General features: G+C 37.1%; 4 protein-coding genes and 1 non-coding gene across 6 annotated transcripts; 4 read left to right on the forward strand and 1 right to left on the reverse strand.

Moving 5' to 3' along the window:
- Positions 1–1154: 1154 nt before the first annotated feature.
- Positions 1155–4826, forward strand: LOC140988015 (BES1/BZR1 homolog protein 4-like). 2 transcript variants are annotated; one of them, XM_073456853.1, is made up of 3 exons: positions 1156–1608; positions 3645–4402; positions 4492–4826. In XM_073456853.1, the coding sequence occupies exons 1-3, from the start codon at positions 1393–1395 to the stop codon at positions 4493–4495; spliced, it is 978 nt and encodes a 325-aa protein (XP_073312954.1). In that variant the 5' UTR covers positions 1156–1392; the 3' UTR covers positions 4496–4826. The 2 variants fall into 2 exon arrangements, with proteins under 2 accessions (XP_073312955.1, XP_073312954.1); XM_073456854.1 differs by lacking the exon at positions 4492–4826 and having other exon boundaries at positions 1155–1608; positions 3645–4485.
- A 613-nt stretch (positions 4827–5439) lies between these two features.
- On the reverse strand, positions 5440–10071 carry LOC140988527 (uncharacterized). The gene is made up of 7 exons (XM_073457524.1): positions 10065–10071; positions 8866–8975; positions 8638–8679; positions 7119–8330; positions 6458–6658; positions 5959–6154; positions 5440–5807 (listed from the first exon to the last, which is right to left on the reverse strand). Exons 1-7 carry the CDS (start codon positions 10069–10071, stop codon positions 5623–5625), a joined length of 1953 nt encoding a protein of 650 aa, XP_073313625.1. The 3' UTR covers positions 5440–5622.
- TRNAI-AAU (transfer RNA isoleucine (anticodon AAU)) lies at positions 9062–9135 on the forward strand. The gene has a single exon. It is a non-coding gene; the product is annotated as a tRNA-Ile (tRNA).
- Positions 10072–10511: 440 nt separating the features above from the next.
- Positions 10512–11949, forward strand: LOC140989028 (aquaporin NIP1-1-like). Its single transcript, XM_073458185.1, has 5 exons — positions 10512–10637; positions 10713–10937; positions 11017–11214; positions 11483–11544; positions 11681–11949. The coding sequence occupies exons 1-5, from the start codon at positions 10512–10514 to the stop codon at positions 11895–11897; spliced, it is 828 nt and encodes a 275-aa protein (XP_073314286.1). The 3' UTR covers positions 11898–11949.
- A 355-nt stretch (positions 11950–12304) lies between these two features.
- On the forward strand, positions 12305–16408 carry LOC140988830 (MACPF domain-containing protein CAD1-like). Its single transcript, XM_073457907.1, has 6 exons — positions 12305–12900; positions 14273–14511; positions 14706–14901; positions 15046–15229; positions 15417–15571; positions 15663–16408. The coding sequence occupies exons 1-6, from the start codon at positions 12610–12612 to the stop codon at positions 16290–16292; spliced, it is 1695 nt and encodes a 564-aa protein (XP_073314008.1). The 5' UTR covers positions 12305–12609; the 3' UTR covers positions 16293–16408.
- The last annotated feature ends 630 nt before the right edge of the window (positions 16409–17038 follow it).

Consider the following 17038-nt stretch of genomic DNA (forward strand, 5'->3'; position numbering starts at 1 on the left):
ATGATTGATTGCCAGTTTCCTACCAAAAGGCCGGTACTCCATGTCAATGTGCTGGCTGGCTGTGATCCCGCAACACAAATATTTAACGTCATAACAATATCAAATCAAACGCTCAAGATGTCCACACGCACCGGCATTAATTTATTTTTTGATTTAGTACTAATGTTCTTGAAAATTGTTCATGATTTTCATACCATGGAAATGAAGAAAATCTCTAATTTTGTCTCATTTAACATAACAGGGTTGAATCGATTAATGCCACTCAATACCAGTTCAATTTTAAACTTGTAATATCTTGCTGGATATCATGGTCAGACATTATTTTTCAAAAAAATTAAATTCAATAATAACAAAATACTTCTTTCACACACATATACACATTTATATACAATATGTATATATTCAGTAGATGTTCCTACATAGAAAACCTTTCACACTTCCCCTTCCCAAAGTCCCAACCAATAAATCCGACATTTAAATAAATAGAAATAGATGTGACATTTTAAAAGAAAAAACCAGGGGCAAGAAACCTCGACGAATAAGTCTTGATCCCACGCTCTATCTCAAGTCTCAACTTTCATATTCCGATAGCGTTGATTTATTGTCACGACTTACACGTCCCACTCCCACTCGTCCGCGCACGTGCACCTGCTTTGAATTTGGATAGGCCTTTCGGTCCCACACCGACCGTCGACCTATAGTTTTTTTCCCATCTTCCAAGTAAATAATTTAGAAAACTAAAATAAAAAGTGTATCTTCATGTACCATATTATTGAACGCGATAAATCAAAATACAGTATATTAATATTTTTTTAAAATATTATTTTTATATTTGATTTTATTTTTAAATGAATAAAATAATCACTTCTGAAAACTAAAATAAAAGGTGTAAATTTGGTGACTATAAATGTCACATATCTTTATAACGTTATACATAATATATAGATGGTTTGATATTTTATACAAAAAAAACATTTATGGAATATAATATTAACTAAATCAATAAAATATTATAAATAATAATCATGATTCCTTTTAATTATATTTTCTTACAGGTGTAACCAATGAAGCTATGAAATCCAAACACTTTAAAAAGGCTAAACATGTGCATCCCCCGCATTTCAAGGGAAATGGGAAAGCCCAATCAGGCAGTGGCACTTCCGTAATTAACCCCAACTATCAATCCCAAAATATTTATTTAAAACACCATCCTCCTCTCCTTAACTGACCACAACAACCCAAAATACGAAACCCTTCTCCATTACGTTCTGAAATCATCTTCACACGATCCCGGTCCAATCGGACCGGTCATATACCACAACTCGGTTCATTCAACTCGCCGGTGATTTTATCCCATCTGCCTGCGGAAGATCTCGAAACCGAGCCGTTTTGATGACGTCGGGCTCGAGGTTGCCGACATGGAAGGAGAGAGAGAATAACAAGCGGAGGGAGCGACGGCGGCGTGCGATCGCGGCAAAGATCTTCTCCGGATTGCGTTTGTACGGAAACTACAAGCTCCCCAAGCACTGTGACAACAACGAGGTGTTGAAAGCTCTTTGCAATGAAGCTGGTTGGATCGTGGAAGAAGACGGGACCACATACAGAAAGGTACGATACAATTAACGAAAACACTCCGCCTCGTATTAGTTGCTCTATGGTGGTGTAGATCTTTAGACTGGAGCTGATTAGTTTAGTTCTGGAACCGTAATGATAACTGCTATGCTTGTAGTTTTGAGCTTTCTTCATTTCTGTGTGGTGTTGTCAGCAGTGGCGTAGCCACATAACATGTGTATAGATATCCGGGCTAAAAAAAAATTATATGTAAATTTTTTATAATTTTGAATTAATATAATATTAGTACGAATAGATCAATTTATAATATTAAAAGACGGTCGAGATTAAAATCTTAACCGGGTCATTCTTGACTCTGCCACTGGTTGTCTGCTAAAATCGCTCGACGTGGTCGTGTTGATCCGGTCAGCAGGTGCTCCTAGTAATGGGAGGGGAGAATAATATAACAATATAATAATATTTTTTTTTTGTAAAAAATAAGAATAAAGTAATCTGGTTGTTATCCTCTGTGCTCTGTATTTAATTGTAACTGAAATTTTCTTAACAAAAATTTCTCCACAGAGTAAGTATAAATACGCTACTAATGTTTTTTTTTCCTGAACTAAAGATATTGCAAGATATTTTTGCATAAGAAAGACCCGTGATTCTTACTGTTCTAGGCGTACGATATAGATCACCTCAGATTTTACTTTTAGTAGTGCACGGACCTCTAAAAATTCTTGTTTCTTGCCACCATTCCCAGTCATCTTGCTGGTTTTTTCTTTTTGGAGGAATAAATGAATAAATATTAAATAATAGGCAAAGTGACAAACACATGGGCCTTCTGTAATTTCTCTCCCTGTTTGTACAGATCAAATTGTCAGGCAATTAATTATCTGAGTTCTTTTATTCCGAACCATTGGTTACATGACTTTTTTTTACCGTAGGTAAAAAAAATATCCACGGCGTTAACAAATAAAGTCGGTATTGGTCCTGTCTGGAAAACCAAACCCTATACGATGTTTGTCGAGGTTAAATTAGGGTTTTACCACTCGCCGTGAATGACGGCAATATCTTCACTTTTCTCTTTAGGCAAAGCCTGCAGGGACTCAAGACATTAATATATGTAGAACTCTAGTCAGTAATGCCGGCCGTCATTTCTTGCTTATTTTTTAATCTTTTGACATTGATTTTTGGTGAACATAGTACTCGGGAAGATCCAAGAGCTCAGCAGTGGTATGCAATGAAAAGTCTCAATACCATGAATTAACGCTCACTAAATCGTCCCTACTTCCCTTCAATCGAATGCCTAGGCCAGATCACTCCATTCTGCATTGCATGTTGCAAATGCTTTAGACTAAAAAATTATGGTGGAACAGTGGGTATCAAACTGAACTCGTCTTCATTATGGCCATACCATTTACTTAACCATAAGGCTGTTGTGGGCATGTTATGGAACATGTTTATTTTAGTTTGAATTTTATGAGGGGGAATGCTGCGATAATGGATGACAGTATGATTATGCTATTAAAGAAATTTTATAGGGCTGGAATAATTGCTATTTGACCGTGTTATCGGCATATCTCCATCATTGTACACTTTATGGTGAGGCGGGGGAGAATGGATTGTCTAACATGACTTGGGCTTGTCCTATTTCCATGTTTTGCAATTCGATCTTAAAATGTTTATGACCTGAGAACCAACCACATAAACCTACTTGAGTACAAGGATCGAGTATTGACGAGTAAGCTGTGTTAAATTATACACATTGAACTGGTGGGAACCCATAATGTGATTGCCAGCACATGTTGATTCCACCCAATTATACAGTGATGGATTCATTGTTTTACAGATTTAAGGACATGATAAATCTTCGTGCCTTTGCATCCCTCATTTAATATGAAATATTTTCACAATTATCATGTTGAAATGGACTAGTTGAACGGTGGATCAATGAAACCTTGTGATAAAGTTGAAGTCCCTAATGAACATATTTTGGGCTCTAGTGGTCTCCACGGCTACACATGCTGTTGACCTATTTCATTGTCTTTAGCTCCTCCATTTTTGTTCGCAACCGCTTTTATCTTTTTCAGGGTTGCAAGCCTGTTGAACGAAAGGACATCATGGTTTCAGCAGCAGTCAGCCCATGCTCGCCATATCAACCAAGCCCAGGAGCCTCTTTCAATCCAAGCCCTGCATCATCTTCCTTTCCTAGCCCCATCTCTACTCCTTATGCTGTAAATGTCAGTAACACTGCCGATCCTAACTCTCTCATCCCATGGCTAAAAAACTTATCATCCGGGTCAGTGCCCGCTTCATCTAAGCTCCCGCTTCATCTCTATATACCAGGAGGTTCTATAAGTGCTCCAGTCACCCCTCCACTGAGCTCACCAACTTCACGTACTCCTAAATTAAAAAGTAACTGGGATGAAGCAAAAACCAATTCAGCATGGCCTAGTCAGCACCACCCTTTCCTACCCTATTCTACTCCCCAAAGTCCCGGTATACAAACTCCTACTGATTCAGGATGGCTTTCTGGTGTTCAAACTCCTCAAGAGGGACCTTCGTCTCCAACATTCAGCCTTGTATCAGCAAACCCGTTTGTTTTCAAAGAACCATTGTCGAATGGGGGTTCCCGTATGTGGACCCCAGGCGAAAGCGGAGCTTGCTCTCCTGCTATCACGGTAGGGTTTGACAAGACAGCTGATGTTCCAATGTCCGACGCAATTTCAGCTGAGTTTGCCTTTGGAAGCAACACCAAGGGACTAGTGAAACCTTGGGAAGGAGAGCGAATACATGATGAGTGCGTTCCTGATGATCTCGAGCTTACTCTTGGGATTTCTGGTAATAGGTAACACACAAGCCTTTCTTCTTTGACTTTTTTTCTAGCTTTGTTTGTGGTTGGTTGAGGACAAAATGTTTGATTTGGTAAAATTTCAGGTGATGGCATGGCAGAAAGGTGTTAAGACCGGTACCTATCTACGTTTGTGTTGACCGTTCTTAAAATTACTGCACACAGTAGGATCAGGTTACTTTCTGTCTTTTCCTTTTTGTTTCACTATTTTCTAAAAAGAATGTCTACTACATATTATAGTATAATTAGCTTATGTAGTTAGCCTGCACATTTTTTTCCCGCGCAGGGGTTTTTAATTTGTTTTACTCTGCAAATTGTTTTGATTCTTTTTTCCACTTTGAATACCGAAACATTCTGTAGTATTTAATTGTGTTGTAATTGAATGTACTTTGGACGTGAAAAGATATCGAATTTTCTTGTACGGCTCGTCTGGCAAGACTATGCATTTCCTGGGTTTTTCCTATCCGTAACCTCCTATCACGTCGCCGAAAAAAAAAAAGGAATTAATGATTTTACTTGCGCAAGGCTTGGTAAAAAAGGACGAGACTATCTTATGTCGAGAGTTTTACCGATATGTTTGTATGATATGATAAGCTAACTATCTCATTGTAAAATAAAAAATATTGATGGATCTCATATTTTTTGTTTAAAATGATATGATCGTCTAATCATTTATACAAAACAAAAATTGAGAACAGATTTCTCGGTGAAACATAGATTAACTCGAAAAAATGCTATGCACTTTTACTTTTACGATTTGATGGTAACAAGAAGTTTTAAGTTGATTCGACATTAATAAGATCGAAATAAGGTTAAAAAACTAATGGACTAACAGCAGAAAAATAGAAAGAAATCAAATCACGACACTTGCAAAACTTGTGTGGTAAAGAGAGAAAAAACAATGATTGTATGTATATATTTTTCTAGAAAATCGACCAATCCAAGACACAACTGAAGATCACGTGGGAGTACGATAACGAATGATGTTACTAAGTAAAGATTTTTTTTAGAAAACACCCANTATTTTACACACATTAAAGCATATAAATTCCCCGTATACATCATAAATACTGTACAAATTTGAGTATATACGACTAAAAGAATCAAACTATGAGAAACCAATCCCGATCAATAATCACAAACTAATTCTGCACAGAGAAGAATATACCCACGCCCCTTGATCTTGGGATGGCAATCTAAATTGCTTAAATATGCACTCACCTTCCAATCTCCATATACATCTCATCCAATGCACGATAAAGCGTGGCAGCAGCAGGTGGTCGTGGCAATGAACCACAAAGAATTTCTGAAGCATTTATGAACTGGCTACCGTAAAACCTTGAATTTTCTCGTGCACGAGTTGTGACAACACTCCCTTCCAAAGAACATCCGATAAAAGCACCTATAGAGCAAGCAGTGAATTTTGTCATTAAATTTGTGAACCATGTCTTATCCAGGAAATAATCCAGTTAATCCAGTTAGTAAAATAGCATATAACCATATCCCATACAGCACACTGCAGAGATGTCGAAATAAGGAGGATAAAAGAAAACCTTTACTACAGCTATATGTATAACAAGCAGCATGTGCACCGGGACCAGCTCTTATATCAGCTTCTGCAGTGCGTCCGATAATTCCTATTGCTGCACTCAGACCAGCTCCAATCGAGAGATGTGCATGACTACAAAAGGTTTTCACAGCATCATTTGTCCTCAGTACAATAATGAAGTCCGTCAACTCTCCACCAGCCTGCAAGGGAAAATCAATACAGGATATCACAACACAATGTTATGTTCCGAGGAAACTTATGAATTTCTAAAAGCTTTCATTATTGTATAACCACACGAACTTAAATCATCTGCATTTATAAGCATACATTAATCTTCCAAAGAACAAACTGATACAGCCATAAGCTGGCAAATCAAGTTTATGAACCGGTAAGAAAAATGACTATATAATCTCCCATCCATAAATTGTTAAAAACTATTCCAGCAGTTACCACAAGCAAAAAGAAAAATACAGGACAGTAGAAGCAAAACAGTGCAACTTCACCTGAGCTCCCCATCCTACACCAAATGAAGAAATGGCAGATGGTGGTGACCATAAGCCATCCTCCCGACGAGCAATCACCAAACCTGTTCCGATTTTATATGTAACCATCATTCCAACTTTCACAACTGTAAGTATTGCAAAACCTAAAGCATTTCGTAATATGGATTCTGGAATTCTCTTCTCTGCTCCCAAGGAACCAACCTGGAAAATTCCACAGTATATTCAGTGTATCAACACGGTAAGCACAATAACATTAACTAGATAGACATGTTTTGGAAAGAGAAGTCCTCCTTTCCCTCTGTAAAATTAATACACACGGCACGGAAGATTCATAATGGACTCACGTTTCCCTATGTATATGCAAGTGCTCCTTTCTTACACAAGGCTATCCACGAAAATCAATGTTTTACAACTTGCTAAATTACCTCATTTGATATATGAGCTAGGAATATTCTAGGCCATTAGATTCGAGGATAAAGAGGAACTTTACACGTAAAATACTCACATGTTCAAGTATCACCTAACATTCCATGTCTGTTCAAATGGTTGAATTTAGTTTTGTTCGGCATCATAACACATGCCTTTTAGATATTTTTCCACTCAAAATAAAGGGAAACATGTCACAGCATGGCTTAAAGAAATGTATGACTCAAACAAGCACCTTACTGTAACTGCGAATAGTGTTTGTGGCCTTATAAATTTCATACTCCATTGACTGTCCCCATGGAAAATTTACCCAGGATCTTAAAGTGCTTAAGTCCGTCAGATCGTGGATTGGCAGCTGTGCAGCACGACTTACAAGATCCATCAAGTATGGCTGCACAGATTCTAGACGCACACAACATACATCACACACTCTTTGTGGATCCCTGGTGCGGAACTTTTCAGGTAATAAGCTCCTTCCTTTAGTACACTCACTACAAAAGATTCCTCCACAAAACCGACAGTGATGCCTAGTGCACATGATTGGGTGAAACCGCACACTACAAAGCATACAGGAAGAAGCTAGGCTATCAGGCAACCATTTTGGTGGTTCAGATTCAAGAATTTCCTGGGTACTACTGAAATTAGCTTCCGTGAGAGTTTCAGCCATCTCTTTCCAAGCTTGCTCAATTACGTGGGCCGATATCCACGAAATTTGTGTAATATCCACTGAAGTTAGACCAGTCACTTTTCCACGGGCCACAAGTAACATTTCAACCACCACATCCCACATGGTCAATTCCTTTTCCGCACCAACGGTCTGATCCCAACCCAATTCTCCTTCCGAAATAAATCCACCATTTGAACAAATACCTTTTGTCCATTCTTCATGCTCACTTTCTGACATTGGAGGAACAGAAACAGGTATCCACATTCCAGTTTCTTCATAAAGAGGCTTTTCATAATAAAAGTACTTTTCTTCTGCGCTATTCCTTGCACATGAAATTTCCTTCTGGGAGTTACTGGTTTCTTCATTTTGAGGTGGTGTTCTCATAAGATTTTGAATTGAAATTTGAGTATCCTGAACAGCATCATTGCTGTCAATCTTTTCAATTGAGGGAGAACCACATTCATTAATCACAGCTATTTGACGACCCAATCGATTTACATAATTGGCATTCAACTCCTCAGAGGATTGCGAGGCGTCTAGATCAGTCCCGGCAGGATTAAGCAGGTAGTCGCAGCGAAAAGTATCACTTTCATTGGTTGAAGTTCCTTCATATTCCAATAAAGAAAAAGAACCAATCTCTTCAGCTTTGGACGTTATTTGGTATGTTACGTCGCTCTCCATAACACAGTTCTTGGTTATATCCTGAGACCGATAACACTTTTCCTCCTTTCCATGCTCGCTCTGAAGACGAATTTTTGCATCACTCGGCTGGCCTTTGCTCTGCATTGGAAAGTTAGAAATAGATTGTTCAGCTATGACTATGAGCCTTCAGCTATGTGATATATCCACCTGGGAGTCTAAGGATTCTTGAAGATCACATTTCTCAAGGGTATCCATTAGTCCATTGATAAAGCAACGATGGGTTCTATGCATAACGGAATCAAAAAGAAAAGGAAAGAAAAATGAACCAAAAAAACACAAGCTTCACATAACAAGGAGCTGAATCAAATCAAAAATTTTTTTAACAAATTTATTTGGAGCTTCAAAAACAGAACAATCTATATTTGCAGGGTGAAACTGAACATACCATAACCGACGATATTGGAATTGCAAGCAAATTCGGGCTCCCCTGTAAATGAACCAAGTTAAAATAGACAATAAAAAAAGTTGGCAACTGGTAGGACTACGATCGAACGAACAAGTTAATCAAACAAAATAAGAGGAAATCAGGCTTAAATAACGCCTTTCATTGGACACCATCAACCAACGAAGTCCAGTCTAATCCTCCATAGAAGAACGTTCAAACACAAACAACCTGCAAAATCAAAGACCCGATTTCAAAGCTTAATCGACTCTTGAAAACCGAATGACTGGGAAAACAAATCAAGCGGAGGTGTTGACGCCGATACCCTGAAGGCTTCGATCCTGTGTCATCAAATCATTTGTCCAAGATATACGATTTCACGATTTAAACTTGAATATATATTACAAGATTGGAAAGTTATAACGAAGGCCTATTAGCTCAGTTGGTTAGAGCGTCGTGCTAATAACGCGAAGGTCGCAGGTTCGAGACCTGCATAGGCCAATTTTGAATTATATTTTTTGATCTCCCTTTTTTACCCTCCGAGAACTTAAGCGAGAAAACAAATTAATCAAAAAGAAAATTCATCCGTCCCGAGAGACAGGATATATATATATATATATATAAAACAAATTAATCAAAAAGAAAATTCATCTGTCCCTGCGAGTTATATATATTGATGGCCACTTATAATACATCATCATCGATCTAATGCTAACTTTTACACAAATATATGTGCAAATTTGTTGAATTGATGAATATATAAATTTAATTAAAAACACATGTGTAATGATAGACGATCATATAATCAGATAAAGGTTTATTTCACCAAATATATATAAAATAAATACCACAATTTATTCCTTAGTTTCTTATTTGGATGGCATAGTTAGTGCATTAATATACGTGGTGACTCGAGAAAAAGACTTGATGGATAGTTCTCATTGCCGGCCCCGCCGGCCAGGCCATATGAAAATTTGGACTCAAATTTACCAAATATTTATTTAAACTCAACCTCTAAGAAAGGAAGTGACATTTGTCTTTAAATTTGAATGCCTATCACATGCACTAGCTAGTTTTTTCGAATATGTGCTCAATTGACTCCTATAATAAAACTTTCTTTATAATATCGACTATAAAATTATCTTTTAAAAAATGAAGAATTAAACATCAAAAAACGTCAGAATGGGCCGGGGTATCTGATTTTAATTTATACCATCCCGCTTCCATAGTTTCTAATGCTTGAACTTTAGCCATTTGATCACATATTGATGAAACATACATAAGGGACATTATTCTAGCATCATATAATTTGTTTCCTTTTCTTGTCCTAATTTCCTCACAAGTACATAATTAATGGCTTTCAAGATTGTTACTTCTAAAATAGAAATGTTGTCTTTATATATATGCTTCCATCGATAATTTAGACACACCATCCATTGTTATATTTATGAGTTGAACAATATTTGTGTATTTTTCACACAAATTAAGAAAAATTATCAGAAAAGATAGTTTTACGGAAAAATATCATTTTATCGTTATTTAATAAGTGATTTATTATGATTATTGGAAATAAATAATATATTTATTGAATAATAAGGAAACAAATAGAGTACATGCATGATACTAAATATAGAAGTTGGACTATATGTACCACTATATATATTGGTTGATGTCAAATCAATTAAATAATATATCATATTAATTTATAGTGATGCAGTTCATTAAAGTCCAAAAAAAATGACGAAATCATTATTTCTTCGGTGCATGTATAAATAATTCGGTGTTTTGACTCAGATATGCTCACCCGCCTTAACCAAATTATATATATATATATTCAAGTAATCTTCCCTTTCGATTTTCACTATCGTCTCTCAAACATGGCCGGTATTTCAGCAGAATCAAGTATTGGCGTAACTGTAAATATAAAGGATGATGATGTAAATTTCATGAATGAGAATTCTTCAACCGAATGCACCCTTTTCAGTCTACCCTTCATGCAAAAAGTAATATATTAACTTATTACAATCATGAATACTTTCATGTATGAAAAAATACTTAATTAATATTTCACATGGCAGATGATAGCAGAGACCTTGGGCACTTATTTCTTGATATTTGCCGGCTGTGCGGCGGCTGTGGTGGATGCCGATAAGGACAAGGTGCTGACGCAGCCGGGGATCGCCATCGTGTGGGGCCTAGTTGTGATGGTCATGGTTTACTCAGTCGGACACATCTCCGGCGCACATTTCAACCCCGCAGTAACAGTTGCTTTTGCCACCTGCAAGAGGCTCCCATGGAAACAGGTAAATATCACGATTCTCAGATCATGTTCATTAGAAAAAAAATTCATTTGTGAATTTATCAGTCAACTATTTGTTGTAGGTACCTGCGTATATCTCAGCTCAGATGCTAGGATCCACCCTAGCAAGCGGAACCCTAAGACTACTATTTGGCGGACCTCACAACCATTTCGCCGGAACTCTTCCAACTGGCACAGACTTGCAGTCTCTAGTGGTGGAATTTATCATTACATTCTACCTCATGTTCGTCATCTCTGGAGTTGCCACAGATAACAGAGCTGTTAGTGCAGTTCTTCTGCTAAAATTTTATATATATATACATATGTATATTTGTAATTTTGATTTTCTATATTATCGAATTTCAGTAAATATGTTATCTTTATATTTTTTTACAATTTAGTCTTTTTTCGCTATGACAAAAAGTGGGAGTGATGTGGTGTTGATGTGTACAATATTGTATAATTAGTGGAATGATGGCTCATTTTCTTTTGAATTTATTTACTTTCACAGAATGTGAATTCGATTAAATTCATCTGTTATACTTGTAGATCGGAGAACTGGCGGGTCTTGCTATTGGGGCTACCATATTGCTTAATGTCATGTTTGCTGGGTACGTTTGGATATTAACTAATATATATATATACTCATTTCTGATTTAAGTATTATTTTTTGGAGAGGCATAATTAGTACTAAACTTCATATTATTTTATTAATAATTAAAACTAGTTGAATATTGCGTTGGGCAGGCCAATTTCAGGGGCCTCGATGAACCCAGCAAGGAGCTTAGGCCCAGCTATAGTTTGGAGCAACTATAGAGGCATATGGATATACCTTGTAGGCCCAACTTTCGGGGCTATATCTGGGGCCTGGGCCTATAATATTATCAGATTCACACAGAAGCCTCTACACGAAATCACCAAGACCGGATCTTTCTTCAAGAGCTCAACGATTCAAAATAATTGACTATTTTAATAGATAGATTACAAGATGATTGCATGAAAGCTACGAGTTTATCTACTCTTAATTGGCATTACACCTCCTATATCAATCGAGTTAAAAATGCTCTCACATATTTTAGTTACCAAATTTGAATGCACTTAAAATGCTTTTATATTGACTGTGATTTTGTTTCCAATGATACGAGCTATTTTTCGTCCATATTCTTGTTTACACACTTCAAGATTCATTAATACTTGATCTTGTAAAATCTGGAGAACTAAATATCAGATTATTTTATATCTAAAAAAATATAATAAATCTCATCAGATTGAAATATTCAGAAATAAATGAGTTTGGAACATTTTAAATTAAAGGCAAATTCGATTATAAACATACGGTCTTGGGTTATTTATTATGATGAGTTGCAAAATGGCCCGAGAATGTTCATTTCCAAGATGGAAAGGAGGAGGAGGAGGAGGAGGAGAAAAGATATGGTTTGGAATCATACAAAGGCAACGCGTTTCTTGTCATTATTATGTGTATGCATACAGTCAAAAAGCTTCATTTTGATTAAATTTTTTAATAGGCCACCACCGAATCCGATCCAACAAAATTGTTAAAAGTCCAATCTTTGACCAAGTCTCAACAAACCCCCCCAAGAAAATCATGTAGAACAAAGTTCAATCTTTTTCCTCTCCAATCAACTGTATGAAACATCTTGAATCTCTGCTCTTCCATGGATTTTCCGAAGAAGAGCATCAGTAGCCCCGCAGTTCCAGAAAACTCACTGATCACCACTCTCTGCAACTCAATCCAAGCACTAGGACGAGGTTTTGACGTCACCTCTGACATCAGGTTGCTTTATTGTAAAGGAGCCCCTGGCTCTAGGTTAGTGCATATTGATGAAGAAGCCACCAAGGATCTTGAAATCTCTGAATCTTGTGCAATCCGAGATGTTTCTGTTGACATCGAGTGTTCCTTAGGCCATAGCTCTAATGAAGAGACCCCTGTTTTTAGTTTCCACGAGGTTTTTTTTTTTTGCCTTGACCTAATCACGTGACTTAATTCTGTTCGATTGAGATCCTTGGAATTGTTGTGGTTATGATAATGAATCGTTCTTGGTTGGATACTGAATCTTGAAGGAGGCTGTGCAAGATTTAGTTTTTTATTGAACACTTGAACTAAAAATGCTGATGATGAACTGTACTTTTTTGTAAGCTACGACTCGTTTCTTGACAACGGATCGTCTGGTTATATGTAGGATCTAGTGTGGAAACATTGTCTTCTTTCTCTTATGTTGAGGAACACGAGCAAATTCTTTAAAAACACTCTGTTGTATGTCCCACAATGGATTCTAAACGAATGTGGGGGCTATTTTTAAGCTTTTTGCTTTCACTTAACAGACTGATTATTATTATTATTTTCTTTGGTTTATTCTCTTGGTTTATAGCATAATATTGGTGCTCCTTTATGAATGGTATAGCAGATGGGCGACCTGTGAAAGCGCCATCTTTGTTTAAGTGCCTGCATTGTAATCCATACTCATATTAGAGATAGAATTAAGTCGAATATGACAGATGTTGCTTGGTTAATGAAGGCTATCCAGACGTGGATGCTGGCATTTAAAGGCACGACCAATGTTATACATCCCGGCAGGCTTAAAAAATGTAGCTTCTCTAAAAATTTAAGCACTATTGGAAACCACTTCTTGACCTAGACAGATCCATAGTATGATTTATAGGCATGTCCCCAAAAAAAAAAAGACTGAGAAAAAATGCTTCTATCTGAAGTTGGCGCGTGACCACTTTTGTGGACATTTATCATGATTGAAAACAGTGGTGTTACAGATGAAACCACATTTGAGAAAACCTTTTGCTGCGACAACATGCAAATCGTGCCTGCCTATTTCCTGAATGTGGTGTTTATCGAGGAATTTAGTTATATCATGACAGTTAAATAGCTCTGGGCAAATAGCTTGATCACATGCCACACAAGGTTACCCATTTTTGTGTTGCACAATTCATTTAAGACAATGTTTTGTTTCAAATTTGATCATGGGCTAAGGTAAAACTGTGATAAATCTCAAAATGTTGCTTCCTCATTCATCTTTACTAAATCTTGATGCCATGGCTCTAAATAGGTGAATAAATTTGTCATATGCTCTAGAGAATGAGTATCTCTCTTGGTGGAGTCCTCAATATATTTTATTTCCTGATATGACGGCACCCTTAAACTTTTATTATACTTGAACGAGGACCTATGGACTTGAGAATGTCAATCCATCTTTGTGTCTGAAATGTGCATTAGCTGCTCATGATTTATTTTTTTGGTATTCTTTTACAATTAAATTTCCTCATTTAGCTATTCATCTTATGTTTATTCGGTACTTGCATTTGCAGATGGCTAAGTATTTCAACGAAAAATCAGATATACCTGGTCATGTACCGCTTGGAAGCTTCAATGCCATGTTTAACTTCACTGGCTCTTGGCAGCTTGATGCAGCAGCTACACAATCCCTCGCAATGGTCGGATATATTATTCCCTTATATACGGTCAAACTAACAAATCCCAATTTAATTTTGCGGGAAGAAGTTAAAAGTGCTGTTCCATATTCCTGGGATCCTGCATCCTTGGCAAGGTAACATCTATGAAAGTCGTTGGTTTTAGCATCCGAATTTCACTGATATATCATCCTTTTCTAGGATATTGCATGAAGTTTCCAAGTTTATCTGGTTTATGAAGTGTATCTGAAGTTATAGCTTTTGGTTACTTCTACAATATGAATATGAAATCACACGCTCTTCGATTTTCTTACATCAAATATTTTGTCAGCTTTATTGAAAACTATGGCACCCATATCGTTACCTCCGCAACTATTGGCGGAAGGGATGTTGTCTACATTAGACAGCACCAGCCATCGCCATTATCAATGTCAGATATTGAAATGTACGTGAAAGACATTGGGGAGCAGAGGTTCTCAGATTCAAAGGGTTACACGAGTTCTGGTGCCTTAAAATACAAGGACAAGGTTAGTGGAGCAGCATTCTTTGAGTTTGTACCATATAGCTGACTATGTGCTGATCATTAAACATACTTTTTCCTCTTGAATACTTTTAGGTGATTTATGTATCAATTTTTTTACAGAGTTTTGGCATTTATTTTATTTACGCAGGACGTTACCGTCATTTTCAGAAGGAGAGGAGGAGATGACCTTGAACAGAGCTATGGCAAGTGGGCCAGGACCGTAGAAGGAGCGCCTGATGTTATCAACATGACATTTATGCCCATTGTGTCTTTGCTTGAAGGAGTGCCTGGAATAAAACACTTAGCTCGTGCTATTGAGTTGTACTTGGAGTGTAAGACTTTATCTTCTTCTGTTGTTTCATTCTAAACAGAATTTGGAAATCATGCAGAATTTTCTTCTAATTATCTGGTCAAAATTCTCGGAAATTGATGATTTGGCTGAAAAATATATTTTTATTGAAATATCTTAGATGTTTTTCTTACATCTTGAACTTTGAAAAAAAAAATCATTTTGTTCAGATAAGCCGCCTATCGAGGATCTCCAGTATTTCTTGGATTTCCAAATTCCTCGGGTTTGGGCTCCTGAGCAGAACAACCTACAAAGGAAGGGACCCGTGTGTTCATCTCTCCAGCTCAGTTTAATGGGTCCTAAGCTTTATATAAACCCTGATCAGGTATCTTTGTCTGCTGTTACAATGTTATGTCAGGGTCGACTTTCCATTGTTTATTTCAATGTTTAATTTTGGATATTCTACAATGTTACAGGTTACTGTAGGACGGAAGCCTGTCACGGGGCTCAAGCTCAGCCTGGATGGTAGCAAGCAAAATCGTCTTTCTATAAACCTGCAACATCTAGTGTCTCTTCCCAAAATTCTTCAACCCCATTGGGACTCCCACATGGCTATAGGTGCACCAAAGTGGCAAGGACCCGAAGAGCAGGATAGCAGATGGTTTGAACCAATTAAGTGGAAAAAATTCTCGCATGTAAGCACTGCACCAATAGAGTACACAGATACATGCATCGGAGATCTTTCTGGCGTTCATATTGTCACCGGGGCTCAGCTAGGTGTATGGGATTTTGGGGCGAAAAGTGTACTTCACCTTAAACTCCTCTTTTCCAAAGTACCAGGATGTACTTTGAGGCGATCTGTGTGGGATCATAGTCCCTCGAATCTATCTGCTGCACAAAACCTCGATGGCTCGTCTACATCATTATCAAACGAAAAAGGGGACGGTCCCAGCATATTTGGAAAACTGGCCAAAATTGTGGATATGACGGAAATGTTGAAAGGGCCCCAAGATATTCCAGGGCACTGGTTGGTAACTGGAGCCAAGCTTGGAGTTGATAAAGGGAAAATTGTTTTACGTGTAAAGAACTCTCTGCTGAACTACTGATTGCTAGTTAGGATTCTGAATGTACCACCTCCATTAACAGGACAGTATAATTTCATTTTTCGATCAGGCGATCTGCCGCCGTATTCTTCTGTACATTATGCCAATATAGTTAGTCATTCTTTGTGCTTGGATATTTATTGAGATTATACTTGATGCTTGTCGTGTGTAAGGGCAAAAACCTGCAAAAAAATTTGGTTTCTCACAAGTTAAATTCTCTTTCTATTCATCTGCATATCAACAAAAAAAAATTGTAGATTTTTGCCGAAGCTAAATTTTCTTTCTATTCATCTGCATATAAACAATTTTGTATCTGGCCCGAAATTATTCTTTGGTCAAAAAATTTCTGTCCCTCTTTATCGGTTTTAGAAATATGTTTTTTCGTAAGGAAGAATATTATGAACGAACTGAATGTTGTGACATAAAAGACTAGAATTCAACTCGAACCTGATTGCGAATGTTCAAAAAATAATCAGATGGAATCAAGATATGCTGAGTCTGACATTAATTTAAATAGATAAAACAAGAGTATTCGAACCAAGGGGTGGTTTTCCATGGCATTCTACTAATAACCATCCATCCCAATAGGGTGGAAGTGTTGGATAATTTCAAGAACATACTACCATAAAAGTTAACAAAAACTGTCCAAGAATTCTATTTGCTGTGCAAAAAATACCAGCATAAATGAAGCTTGATGTTGATGTTTGGTTTCTGGTTACCGGAAAAACATCAAAAACATCGAAATCATT

This window comes from Primulina huaijiensis, chromosome 11, assembly GCF_012295235.1.
Source record: "Primulina huaijiensis isolate GDHJ02 chromosome 11, ASM1229523v2, whole genome shotgun sequence".
NCBI classification, from domain to species: domain Eukaryota; kingdom Viridiplantae; phylum Streptophyta; class Magnoliopsida; order Lamiales; family Gesneriaceae; genus Primulina; species Primulina huaijiensis.